This window comes from Dipodomys ordii, unplaced genomic scaffold (assembly GCF_000151885.1).
Source record: "Dipodomys ordii isolate 6190 unplaced genomic scaffold, Dord_2.0 Scaffold152, whole genome shotgun sequence".
Classification (NCBI taxonomy): Eukaryota; Metazoa; Chordata; class Mammalia; order Rodentia; family Heteromyidae; genus Dipodomys; species Dipodomys ordii.
Window position 1 is genome coordinate 2,619,629 of NW_012267368.1, and position 13,106 is coordinate 2,632,734.

Here is a 13,106-nt window from a genome sequence, read left to right on the forward strand (position 1 = left end):
AGGCGCGAGCCGCCTTCCGATGGATCCGCGTGAAGAACACGCACGTGCCGCGGGGCTGGGCCACGGGCGAGGGCCACGAGCCCGGCCTGGACTACGACTACGCGGTGCTGGAGCTGAAGCGCGCGCACGGCCAGCGGCCCATGGCGCTGGGGGTGAGCCCGGACACGGAGGACACGCCGGGCCGCCGGATCCACTTCTCGGGGTTCGACGACGATCGGCCGGAGCGCGTGGTGTACCGATTCTGCCGCGTGGCGCGTGAGTCTCCGGATCTGCTGTTCCAGCGCTGCGACGCGCGCGCGGGCGCGGGCGGCTCGGGCGTCTACCTGCGGCTCCGCGACCCGGCCACGCGCGCCTGGACGCGCAAGGTGGTGGCGGTGTACGCGGGCCACCAGCGGGAGGCCGGGCCCGGGGCGCCGGGAAGCTACAACGTGGCCGTGCGCATCACGCCGCTCAAGTACGCGCAGATCTGCCTCTGGATCCACGGCAACGACGCCGACTGCGCCCACGGTTAGTGGAGAGCCGGGGGACCCCCGCCGCGCTCCGGGCCCGGCTCTGCCCCGCACACGGCCGGTTCGCCCCCCTGGACAACGTCTCCCGACACCGGGAAAGATCTGGATGTGGACACGTGGGGCGCCGCATCCTCGCTCGGCACGTGACTTGTTTTTGGTGCTAGTCCTGGGGTTTGAACTCAGGGCCCGGGCGCTGTCCTTGCGCTTGTCTGTCTGTCTGTTTGTCTGTATGTCAGCAGTCTTGTCTGTTTTTGCTTCCGGCCAGAGCTCTACCCCTCGAGCCACAGCCCCACTTCTGCTGGCTTTTGGGGGGCTCCGTTGGAGATGAGAGTGTCACGGTATTGGCTATCCGAGCTGGCTTCGAACCACCAGGCTCAGAGCTCAGCCTCCTCCCGAGGAGCCAGGATGACAGGCTGCGGCTTTCGTGTGTGTGTGTGTGGTTGTTTTTCAGAATTGCTGAAGAAATTGCCAGCTTGGGAAACATAAGTACGAAGGACTGCTTCCTAAAAAATCAGAAGCTGCAGCGACTGTAAACCTGGGATGCTTCGTGAAATAAGCCTAGAAGCAGGAAGCGTATTTTACCATGTCAGAGTTTTCCTACTCAACATAGGAACATTTCATGCAGGCCTAGGGAGAGGAACTTATAAACTAGGATCATGTATTAAAAGGCTTTTTTTGCTCAAGGCCAGCACTGTACCCCTTGAGCCACAGCTTCTTTTTTTCTTTCCTTTTGGAGATTCATTGGAGATAATCTCACAGACTTTCCTGCCCAGGCTGATTTCCATCCTTCCTCCTCAGATCTCAGCCTCCTGAGTAGCTAGGATGACAGGCGTGAGCCACTGGTGCTATATTTTGAAAGCAAAGAATTTTGTAATCTTTTTCTAAAGAGAGACCTATTTCTCTTGATTAAAAGAGGTTAAGAGAAAAAGGTATAGTTTCTCTTTGGTTTGCAGTACTGGGAGTTGAACCCAGGACCTTGCACAGACAACAGCCCCCAAGTCTTTTGGTTTTCTTTTTGAGATGGTGTCTTGCTAACTTTGCCTTTACCTCCAACTCATAAACCTCCTGTCCCTGCCTCCCAAGAAGCTGGGATTACAAGTATGCATCACTCTACACAGCTTCTGCAAGGCAGTTTCTGAGACTACATTCTCTTTTCTGATGACGTGAACAAGTCATTGATTCTGCTAAGGTACAAATACATTTTAATTATTCCTTTAAAAAAGATATCTCCTAAAAGAATAGGGGTTTCACTCTATTAGTAATCTTGTAAGTGGTGCTTAAAATAGCTGAAATTGAATGCAAGTTCATACTGTTTTTACCATACTTGTTAAAAAATACAAAAATTTAAAAATAAATTAGTTGTAATTTTTACTGTTTTTTGTTTGTTTTTTATCGGTCATGGGGTCTGAACTCTGGGCCTGGGTGCTGTCCCTCAGCTCCTCAGCTCAAGGCAAGCACTCTACCACTTGAGCCACAGCACCACTTCCCACTTTTTCTACTTATATGGTCTAAGGTATCGCACCCAGGGCCTCATGAATGCAAGGCTAGCACTCTACCACTGAGCCACCTTCCCAGCCCCTCTTACTCTATTTTTATATAATTTTACTTCAAGGGTCTTAAGTATCAAATTACATTTAATTAAAAAATGATTCTATTAATCTAAACACATGACACTTAAAGTATTTTATTGCTTGTAATGAATGGAGTTATTGACCTGCAAGTTTTGGTCAAATGTGAGGAAAAGCATGTATATGATGATCACTAAGCCAAAAGTATTTGAAAGCGAATTCTGCATATTTACCTGCTTGCAACACATGTGCACACACACACACACACACACACACTTATTTGCATATAATTTCTGGGATTTGAGTAGAATCAGAATAATCTTAGTATGTTTAGTACAACAATTTGGTGTTTAAAGTGCTCAGCAGAGTACAGGTGGCTCACTCCTATAGTCCTAGCTACTGAGGAGGCTGAGATCTGAGGATCACGATTCAAAGCCAGCTGGGGCAAGAAAGTCCATGAGACTCTTATCTCCAATTTACCCCCAGAAAACCGGAAGTGGTGCTGTGGCTCAAGTGGTTGAGCGCTAGCCTTGAGCTGAAGAGCTGAGGGACAGCACCCAGGCCCAGAGTTCAAGCCCCATGACCGACCAAAAAAAAAAAGGGAAATCATTCATACATATCCTTTCCTTAGAATCACTGTTGAATATACTTTCTTTCTTAGCCTATGTTAGTTACTTGGGGGGGCATTTCCTGTGGCATCTCTATGCATTTACCTTGAGCTCCAACCAACCTCGAGCACCTCCCTCTCCCCCAGCAACCCCAACAGGGCTCCTTGTTTTGTTTCCATAGTTGCCAATCACTGATTTCAGGGGCTATGCAACCTCCCTTCATCCTCCTCTCCAGCCAAACCCCTCCAACCACCCACAGAGTTCACTGTGTATAGATTGAACTTTTAGCTCTTTTGCTTTGCAGAGGTGTTTTTGGTTTTTTTTCCCCCTCTCTTCCCCTGAGGGACTTGTGATCTTCCATGAACTGCTTGGGACCTCAAAAATATGCCCAGGAAAATCCAATATGCGACTCAGATTTTTTTTTTTTGGAAGCGGGTAGAGTCAGTTGTGGGACTTGAACTCTGGGCCTGGGTGCTGTTTCTGAGCTCTTCAGCTGAAGGCCAGTGGCTCTACCAGTTGAGCCACAGTGCCACTTCCAGTTTTCTAGTGGTTAATTGGAAATAGTCTCATGGGCTTTTCCTGCCTAGGTTGGCTTTGAACCGTGATCCTTAGATCTCAGCCTCCTCAGTAGCACTCTACCACTGAGCCACACTCCCAGCCCCCTGCTCAGATTTTAACATGGAAAGTGAATTAGAAGTTGGGAGCTGGTGGTTCACACCTATCGTTCTAGTTACTCAGGAGGCTGAGACTGAGGTTGGCATTTTGAAGCCAGCCCAGGCAGACAAATCTGTGAGACTCTTATCTCTAGTTAACCAGTTAAAAGCCATGGCTCAAGTGGTAAGCACCAGGTGTGAGAGAAAAAGACAAACTGAGCAAGAGCACAGAGGACCAGAGTCCAGCACTAGCATGCCCACACATGCACACATTCATACAGAAGTACACACATGCACACATACATACACAAGTATATACATACACACACATACATACACAAATACAATACACAAGTACACATGCACACACATACAAGTACACACATGCACACACACATACATACATGCTTAAATAGCATCTACTTATCTAAACAAATGTGTTCAAATACATATGGCCCAAGCACAAAGAGTTGTGCTGACATTATGTTTTGAACTTTATCAATGACTTAATTTAAATAACTTTACAAAACAAGTAAAACTGAACTTTTCTCCTTACATAAATCGGTGCTGGGGACTTAGCTCAGTGCTAGGCCCTGAGTTCAGTCCTCAGCTCTGAAAAGCTAAATAATGTTTATTGGTTAGCCTTCAACCAGTGCACATGACAAACTAGGGGTCATTCAGACCATAGCGTTAGCTGAGGTTGGAGTCTGCACTAAAGGTTTACCCTCAGCCTTGATTTTCACGATGAGATGGGGGTCTCACTTTGTGGTCCAGGCAGCCTCCAGCTTGTGTGTCCAAAGGATCCTTCTGCCTTCTTCCAGCCAGGTCAAGCCCAGCCTGGATCTTCTGATCCAGGCCAGCACAATGTTGGGGTGCGTTTGCCAAACGTTCTTGTCCTTCCATGGTAGCTGCTTACTGTGGTCGAGGCTACTTCTGGTGCAGCAGTGATGGGCCTCAGCAGTGACCCCAACCAGGACTTTCCCAGCTCTCCCGGGCAGCCGGGTCCTTATCCACATCTCATTACAGCTGCAGTTGCAGACACCATTGCCGTCTTGGATCTGAGGGGCCAGGGTAACTGTCTCCCCACTGGTGCCATTGGTTCCCATTGGAATTGCCCTCCTGCTTCTGGAAAACTCCACCGGGATGTCCTTATCCTTAGCATCACCACTGAACCATATTGATCAGAACCAGGACCCAGGGCTCGGATTCCCCACTTCATGCCCACTTGCCTGTCTTCAGCCTCCTTTGCCAGTTTCTCTTGCTCACTGCTGCTTCAGTGAAAAGCTAGCTTTGGCTGAAATAAATTTGCTGTTAAGAACTCCTCTTGGTCTCCTTCCCTGGAGTGTGTGTGTGTGTGTGGCTTCATCTTCATGTTTAGCTGCATCTCTGGGGCTCGTGTAGGAGTTAATCCACACCCCATGTCGTGTAACTGGACTGGACTCATTTCTGGTTGTCACACCCAGATGACACAGCAATAAGCACAATTTAGGCCATCAGTGCTATGGCTGGCATTAGCTCTGCAGCACTGTGGAAAAAACCCATGCCAGGTGTGGTAGGACACAGCATTACTGCCAGCACCTGGGTAGCTGTGGCAGGAGGATTTCCAGCTGGAGGCCAGCCTGGGTGACATGGTAAACACAGAGGGAGAGGAGAAGTAAGTTGACACGCGCTAGTGAAAGGAGAAAAGCTTGCCTGTGGTTCATGGTTTCAATCTGTGGGCACCTGGGTCTGGTTTGTGGAGATATGTTACGCAGAGAAGCCTGGTGGAGGAAAGCTGCTCACTGCATGGAAGTCAGGAAGCAGAGAGCCAGGAGGAAGGGGCTGGAGAGCAGACACAGCCTTCAGGGCCGGTGCCCAGTGACCCCACGCCCACCAGACTCCAGTTCCCAATAACCTAACCCTATGACATCATCCACAGATCAGAACAGGAGTCACACTGGCCCCGGGTGACCTGTCACCTCCAGTATCGGCCGGGGCTTCAAGGACTAAGCCTTAAACACATGGATTTTGGTAGTGGTCATTTTATATTCACACCACCATACTTGTTTACCCTCATTTTGAGCTTTTGGTCTTTACATATTGTATTTCATAGGTTATGGTACCTTCTTGATTAGATATTTCTGTGAAATAGCTAATATTATAATGTAATAGGGACCCTTATTACAACTATCAGGAAAGTAAGATCCAGAGTTTAGCTGGGTGGCTCTCACTTGTAATCCTAGCTACTTGGGGAGGCTGAGATCTGAGGATCACAGTTCAAAGCCAGCCTGGCTGGGCAGGAAAGTCTGTGAAACTCTTAACTTCAACAAACTACCAAAAAAGCTGGAAGTGGAGCTGCGGCTCAACTGGTAAAGTGCTATTCTCCAGCAAAAAGAAACTCACGGACACTGCCCAGGCCCTGAGTTCAGACATAGAAAAGAAAAAAATTAAGAGTTTGGAGTATACTCTTTAATTAGGTTCCCCAAGAACCAAGCCAACTAAAATTAAGCAGATCAAAGATGAGGCATTTGTCCACTTGAACCAACCAGCCTGTTTACCAACTTTTGCAACCGAGTCTTCCTATTATTTTGTTGGTATTGGGGTTTGAACTGACATCCTTATGCTTGCTAGGCAGGCCCTCTACCAGCTGAGCCACATCCCCAGTCCTACAACCAAGCCTCCATAGTGCCTGAAGCAGGTACCCACAGAAGACAAGCCATCTCAGCACCACACAGGCTCTTCTCTCTCTAGCTGGTAGGCAGTGTCTCCGTCATGTAGCCGTGGGGTCGGGCCCAGTTCAAACAGACGAGAGAGACTGCGAGCGCTGCAGACAAACATCTGCAGTGGGAATATTGCGTGTTCTGCCAAGTGGTAGTCAGGAATAAGAGAACACTATTTTACCACGTAACCATGGTGTAGCTACTACAATTAACTTAGGCACATAATCATTTTAGTCTAAATTTGGAGCTCAGTTAGCTATGGACTGTCAAAAGGTTGTCTGTCCCACCTTTTGTCTCAATGTTGACTGTTTTAGTCACTGGCACGTCTCTGGCCTTCTGGTGGCCGATCTAGCGCCAGGCTGGCACGTGACTGCGTGACCTAGCACCTGCCTAGCATACTCGAGGTACTGACTCATCCTCAACACCCCAGGAAACACCCATAGCAAACTAGTCCTAAAGAGGACTAGTTTGGCTATTGCTTTCATAATGTATCCTCCAAGCCTAAAAATACTTGTAAAACACCACTTTGAGGAATACTGATAAACCAAGACCTCCAGCGCTGATCAAGCCCAGGACTTCTTTTAGTAACCCGATTTCTCCACGTAGGTCATAGCTGTTTCTTCAGTGGCCAAGTCCTAAGTGTCAGGGTACGTTTGGTTTCTGGTGAAACCCTGTCCTCATCACACCAGGGGGTCGCCGATCGCCGGCAGCAGCGCAAGGGCCAAGGGAAGCAGCGTTCTCACACGGGCACCTCTTTTATGTAGGAAGGAAAATTTTCTTTCAATTCCTTTCTACCACAAAAAACGGGCAGTTTAATCCAGTTAGCTCAACACCGAGGTCAAAGGGACTCATGATTCCAGTCTGAGTTAGCCTGCCCAGATGGCACAACACTGGCCCTGAGCGGAAAAGCTAAGGGGAGCGTGTAAGGCCCTGAGTTCAAGCCCCAGTATTGGCAAAACAAAAAATTAAAAAACACCACCCCCCGACAGCCTCGTAAGAAGGAAGATGCACATAAATGATCGATTTTTTTAAAGTCATGGTATATAAGTAGTACAAAAGCATAGTACTAGCCAGGTGCTGGTGCTCACGCCTGTAATCCTAGCTACTCAGGAGGCTGAAATCTGAGGACTGCTGGTCAGCCCTGGAAGGAAAGTCCATGAAACTCTAATTAACCAGCCAAAAGACCAGAAGTGAAGCCATGGCTCAAATGGTAGAGCACCAGCCTTGAGTGAAAACCAACTGAGGGACAGTCCCCAGATCCTGAGTTCAAGCCCCAGTACTGCATGCACACATGTGCACATGAGTGCACGTGTGCGTGCACACACACACACACACACACACACACTTCAAGACCCCCCAAAAGCACAGTGCTTTGGAATTCTTGAAGTGGACATGCTCTTGTCCACACCGTGTGGTTTCTACTGTCGGGCTTGACGTTGGGAGGCACGTGCACCAAGTGTCCACAACCACAGGGGCAGCACTTTAGTGGGCAGTCATCTAGAAATGGAAGTACTGCATGTCTGAGACAGAGCTGGACTTTGCATTCTGGCACGCACTTGGAACATTTCCTTCCAACGGCTTTCTTGTGGCCTAGGAAAATGAGGGCCAGGGCAGTAGCGGCCACGTGCCCTGGCCACTCATGCAGATCCATGTGACTGATGTGGCTTCATGGGTGGAGGCCCTACACACCCACAAGCCCACAAATAGCAGCCTTGAAACAAATCGATGCCCAGAGCAGAGCTGGGCTTCTTAGTGGAACTCTGGGCCCAGCTTTCCTGACCCACACTACATGAAACAAGGCACCTTGAGATGCTTTGATTCTGAAGTACTGAGAATTCCTCTTTGGTTAGAATCAGGTATGACAGCCTGGTGTTGGTGGCTCACGCCTGGAATCCTAGTTACTCAGGAGGCTGAGATCTGAAGATTGCAGTTCAAAGCCAGTCTGAACAGGAAAATCTGTGAGACTCTTATCTCCAACTAACCCCTAAAAAGCCAGCTGAAGAGGTGTGGCTCAAGTGGCACAGTGCTAGCTGTAAGCAAGAAAAATTCAGGGACAGAGCCCAGGCCCTGAGTTCAAGCATAGGACCAGTGGTGTGTACACACACACATACACAAACACACACACAAACTATGTGTATATATATATATATATATATATGTAAATGTATACATATACATATATATGTCTATGTCATGATAATCTATTAATTCCACAGTGGGCCTCACAGGGGGCCCTGAGGCCCACTGGGGACCTGGCTTGATCATCCCCTGGGCTGGTCCTCCTCAGAGCCAAATTTGGAAACCAGGAGGCTGAGGAAAACCACTGAAGCCCCCAGATTCAGCGAGCTCACAGAGGTGGCTCTACTTGAATGTAATATGTATGTGTGTGTGTGTGTGTGTGTGTGTGTGTGTGTGCTGGTCCTGAGGCTCGAACTCAAGGCCTGGATTACAGGCCTGAGCCACAGTGTTGGGCTATGATATTGTTTCTCTATGTTAAGAAATTTATGAAATTTACAAAACTTCTGTGTGATTAATTTTTAATGAATGCCCCAAATCCAACTTCATTTCTTGCCTGGAAATGAAGTACCATGGTTGATTTTTTTAAAACGTCAAACTCTATCTTACAATGGAGATTACATCTATAGGTTAGATGGATATAGTTCAATGAAGTCTTACTGAGTTCAATCTTAGGCACTTAGCGTACAAAGTTCAGTTCTGCATTCTACCTTTCTTCAAATAATTCAAAATACGGGGCTGGGAAGGTGGCTCAGTGGTAGAACGCTTGCCTTGCATGCCAGAGGCCCTGGGTTCAGCACCACATAAGCAAAAAGAAAAAAGCCAGAAGTGGCCGCTGTGGCTCAAGTGGTAGAGCGCTAGCCTCGAGCTAAAGAGCTGAGGAACAACGCCCAGGCCCAGAGTTCAGGCCCCATGACTGGACCCCCCCCAAAAAAAATTCAAAATAGGGTAAGGATTTCTCTGTCATCTTTCCCTCCTTTAGGTCCAGACTGAGGACTTGACGCTCTTGACGCTCGGTAGCTGACACTTTGGCTCATTGGCTGGTGCTCTACCAACCGAGCCACACCTCCAACCCCTGCCTCTCTGCTTCTCTCTCCTTCTCCCTGACACACATCTGGACAGATGGGAGGAACCCAGAGAGGATGAACTGTATCGGGCTGGCGGGGCAAGTATGATGGACAAGAATGATGCTCTAGAAGTGACCGCTGGGTTGGGGTTGGCAGGATCCGTGCAGTTTGCTGGAAGCTGTGTCACTCCCACAGAGCCATTCATGGTGCTTCTGAGATTCCTGGTGAGGGGGGACAGTGCCTCCTAGTGGTGAGGAATGGCAGGAACCAAGGCTTACAAATCAGACCTTGACTGGACCGACCATCAGTGGTATTCACAGCGCTTGGCCTTCGATGATCAAGAGTTGACTGAGGTTTTTAAGTCAGGACAAGGTGGTGAAAGGGAGATTTCGGAAGGAGGTCCTCGAGCAGCTCCATGCAGGTGCACTGAGGTGAGGGTTTGGGGAGGAATTATCTTGAAGCACAGAGCCCAACATAGACCTGGGGCTTCTCGGCCCAGGACAGGGCAGAGAGAAGGCAGGAGAGGGCATGCTCTGTGGTCAGAGGATGAGGTCTCAGTATGGTTCATGGCTGCTGAGTGCGGTGGACAGCGCCGGGGACCTCTGGCCTCTGGCCAGCCAAGCACCACTGTGAGAACTGGAGCCCAGACCAATCAAGAAAGCAAAAGCAGCTCTGAGGCAAGAGATAAGGAGTTCATTGATAACGAGCAGGCATGTTAACCAGGGCTGTGCCGTGTGTATCATAAATTGACATTGCCCTTACACAGAGGAAAAAGTTAACTTAAAAAAGCAAAAACATTTTAAGCTCCTATAGTAAACTAAACCCTCAATTGTGTGTGTGTGTGTGTGTGTGTGTGTGTGTGTGTGCTAGTGCTGGGCCTTGAACTCAGGGCTGGACACTCACTCCTTTAGCTAGCTCCCTATTAATTGAGCCACAGCTCCACTTCTGGCTTTTTGCTGTTTTTTTTTTTTTTTTTTGAGATGAGTCTTATTGACCTTCCTACCTGGGCTGTCTTCAAACTGTCATCCTCAGATCTCAGCCTCCTGAGTAGCTAGGATTACAGGCATGAGCTATTGGCACCCAGCTTTTATTTTTTTTAAAGTGCAATAATAACAGAAAAACAACAAAGAGATGATTTGATGAAAGTAATGATGACAACATTCACACTGCAGTTCAAAACTGCCATTCGAGATGGGTGTTCAATGGGTGTGAGCTCTTCTACTATGATGAGCTGACCAAGAATTACGTGGACTCCAATGCGGTGGACCTCTGGCCTGGTCCAGCCCTGTGTGTGCACCTACAGGGATGAGCTCCTCCACCCTGAAGCTCCCTACACTCCCAGACTCCCCGGGGATGACGGGGAGTCCGGTCAAGTGTCCACCAATGGATGCAGGGAGTGAGACAACACAACAGAGTACTGTTCAGAATCCAAGGAAAGGGAAATGCTGTCATTTGCAAGAATATGGTTGCAACTGGACAAACTGCAAGGTCTCCTATGGCAGGTATAAAATGAAAAACAGTGTGTTATCTCACCTGTATGTGTCATCTAAAACACAAGTCAGACTCACAGAAAGCAAGGAGCAGTGACCACAGAGGCCGGGTAATTCTTGGTAGAAGCATACAAGCTTCAGTCAGACAGGAGAAAAGAAGTTTTCAAGATCCATTGCTTGGCACAGCAATTAGAGCTAACACTAAGGTGTTACACGCTCATAACTGCTAAGAGAATACAGTGCTTTTAGTTCTCTTTAAATTCATTTTTCACCAATGAACAAAGTATAGATTTATTGATGAAATATGTATACACAGAAGAGTGGCTAAACTAAGTAACTCAATATATGTATTGCTTCACATTTTTATCCAAGCTAGTAAATTCCAAGTGTTTTCACCACAAACAATACATATATGAGGTTATAGATATGTTAGCAGGATTTAATCATTTTACATTAAGTATGTATGTACGTGTACATATATATTAGCTATGCATATATGCAATTATAATATATCCATTAAAACAAACAAGCATGGTAGTACATAGCCATAATCCCACCCTCAGAAGTCAGAGGTACAAGGCTCTCAAAGTTAAGGTCAGCCTGGCCTAGATAACTACATAATGTTCCATAGACCCAAACAACAGTAAAAAAAAAAAAAAAATAGCCAATTGAGCATTGGTGGCTCATGCCTGCAAATCTTCACTACTCAGGAGTCTGGGATCTGAGCATCATGGTTTGAAGCCAGTCAAGGCAGGAAAGTTGAGATAAATAAGACTCTTATCTCGAATTAACCACCAAAAAGCCAGAAGTGGAGCTGTGGCTCACATGGTAGAGTGCTAGCCTTGAGCACGAAAGCTCAGTGGCAGCGCCCAGGCCCTCAGTTCAAGCCCCAACACTAAAAACAAAAAAAGAGAGGCAGAGTAAGAGAACAGAAACACTCAGCATGTAAGAACACCAAGGGCAAACTGGTCTGTCTTCAACATTACCCCAAGATGAGGTTTTCCCATGCCCAGAGCGTCTCCTCCAGCACGTTGGCTCTCGAACGGTCTCCCACTTCTCAGCACAGCAAAGTTCTAGTGTCTGACTTTATCAATAGGCTTATAACACTTTACTATGAAGAATTTTTTTTCTTACCTGGGACATTCCATGAAGAATAACAGTGTATTAAACGCCAATACTAACGTCAAAATTATAATCTAAAACACATTTTAATTACAGTATGTCCACAAAACAATATATAAAAAGTAACTCATAAAATTCATATGATAAAGTCATTACTCAGCTTATGCAATTTAGCTTTCAAGATAAAAATCTTGAACTAAGGAAAAAAATCTTGAAATAAGGAAAGAGTAGGTTTTAGATAGAAGAGTATTTTTCTTTCTTTCTTTTTAAATACATAGGGTTTTTTTAAATTGTGAAAATACTGTACAGAGGGGTTCAATTACACGGGCAAGATAATGAGTACATTTCTTTTTTTTTTTTTTTAGTATTTTTCTTTTGATAAACACTTTTACTGGCTCAGTGGTAGAGCACTTGCCTTGCATGCCTGAGGCCCTGGGTTCGATTCCCCAGCATCACATAAGCAAAAAGAAAAAAAGCCGGAAGTGGCACTGTGGCTCAAGTGGTAGAGTGCTAGCCTTGAGCTGAAGAGCTGAGGGACAGCGCCCAGGCCCAGAGTTCAGGCCCCACGACCGGACCCAAAAAGAAAAAAAAAAGATTGAACTATTTCGCGCCCCCCGCTCCCCCCCCATGCTAGGAACTGAATCCTGGCCTTGGGTGCTCCCTGCCCCCCATCCCTGAGACTACTCTTTTGAGATGCTGTAACAATCTAGTTTAGGCCCAGTCTCCGTGTGTCAATGTGTGTGTGTGTGTGTGTGTGTGTGTGTGTGTGTGTGTGTGTGCAGGCCAGCACCGGGTAGCATGGGCTTCTTCGACTTCCATAGAGAATTCTTGCAAACCATCACAAGATTTTAGCTGCATGTTTTAAAAGAAAGCTAACCCTAAGATATAAACACCCCTAAGATAAACAGACCCTGAGATAATTTATTTGGCAATAGGTACGGGGTCCTATTAAATGAGGGGTCCTCATTAAAATGCCTCCCCCACCCTGCTTTTAAATGATAGAACCAAGGAAAACTATATTGGCACCAATGGCATTTTTTTTGCCTTTTTATTTATTTTTTATTTTTATTTTTGCCAGTCATGGGGCCTGAACTCTGGGCCTGGGCTCTGTCCCTCAGCTCTTCAGCTCAAGGCTCTACCACTTGAGCCACAGCGCCACTTCCGGCTTTTTTCTTTTTGCTTATGTGGTGCTGAGGAATTGAACCCAGGGCCTCAGGCATGCAAGGCAAGCAGTCTACCACTGAGCCACCTTCCCAGCCCACCAACAGCATTTCTCATCTTGAATATTAAAAAGGTTTCAGCCTTGTGCCTTTGACATGGGCCTTTGGAAGTAATCAAAGAGAGAAAGGTTAAGTTTGCGTTTTCTTTGTTCAA

At 47.2% G+C, this 13,106-nt stretch overlaps 1 protein-coding gene across 1 annotated transcript in view; it reads left to right on the plus strand.

Annotated features, from left to right (window-relative positions):
• Positions 1-512, plus strand: part of Prss35 (protease, serine, 35) — a 1,234-nt gene extending 722 nt beyond the window's left edge. The window contains exon 2 of the mRNA XM_013032263.1: positions 3-512. Coding sequence (XP_012887717.1) covers positions 3-512 — 510 coding nt within the window. The remainder of the gene's footprint in view (positions 1-2) is intronic.
• The last annotated feature ends 12,594 nt before the right edge of the window (positions 513-13,106 follow it).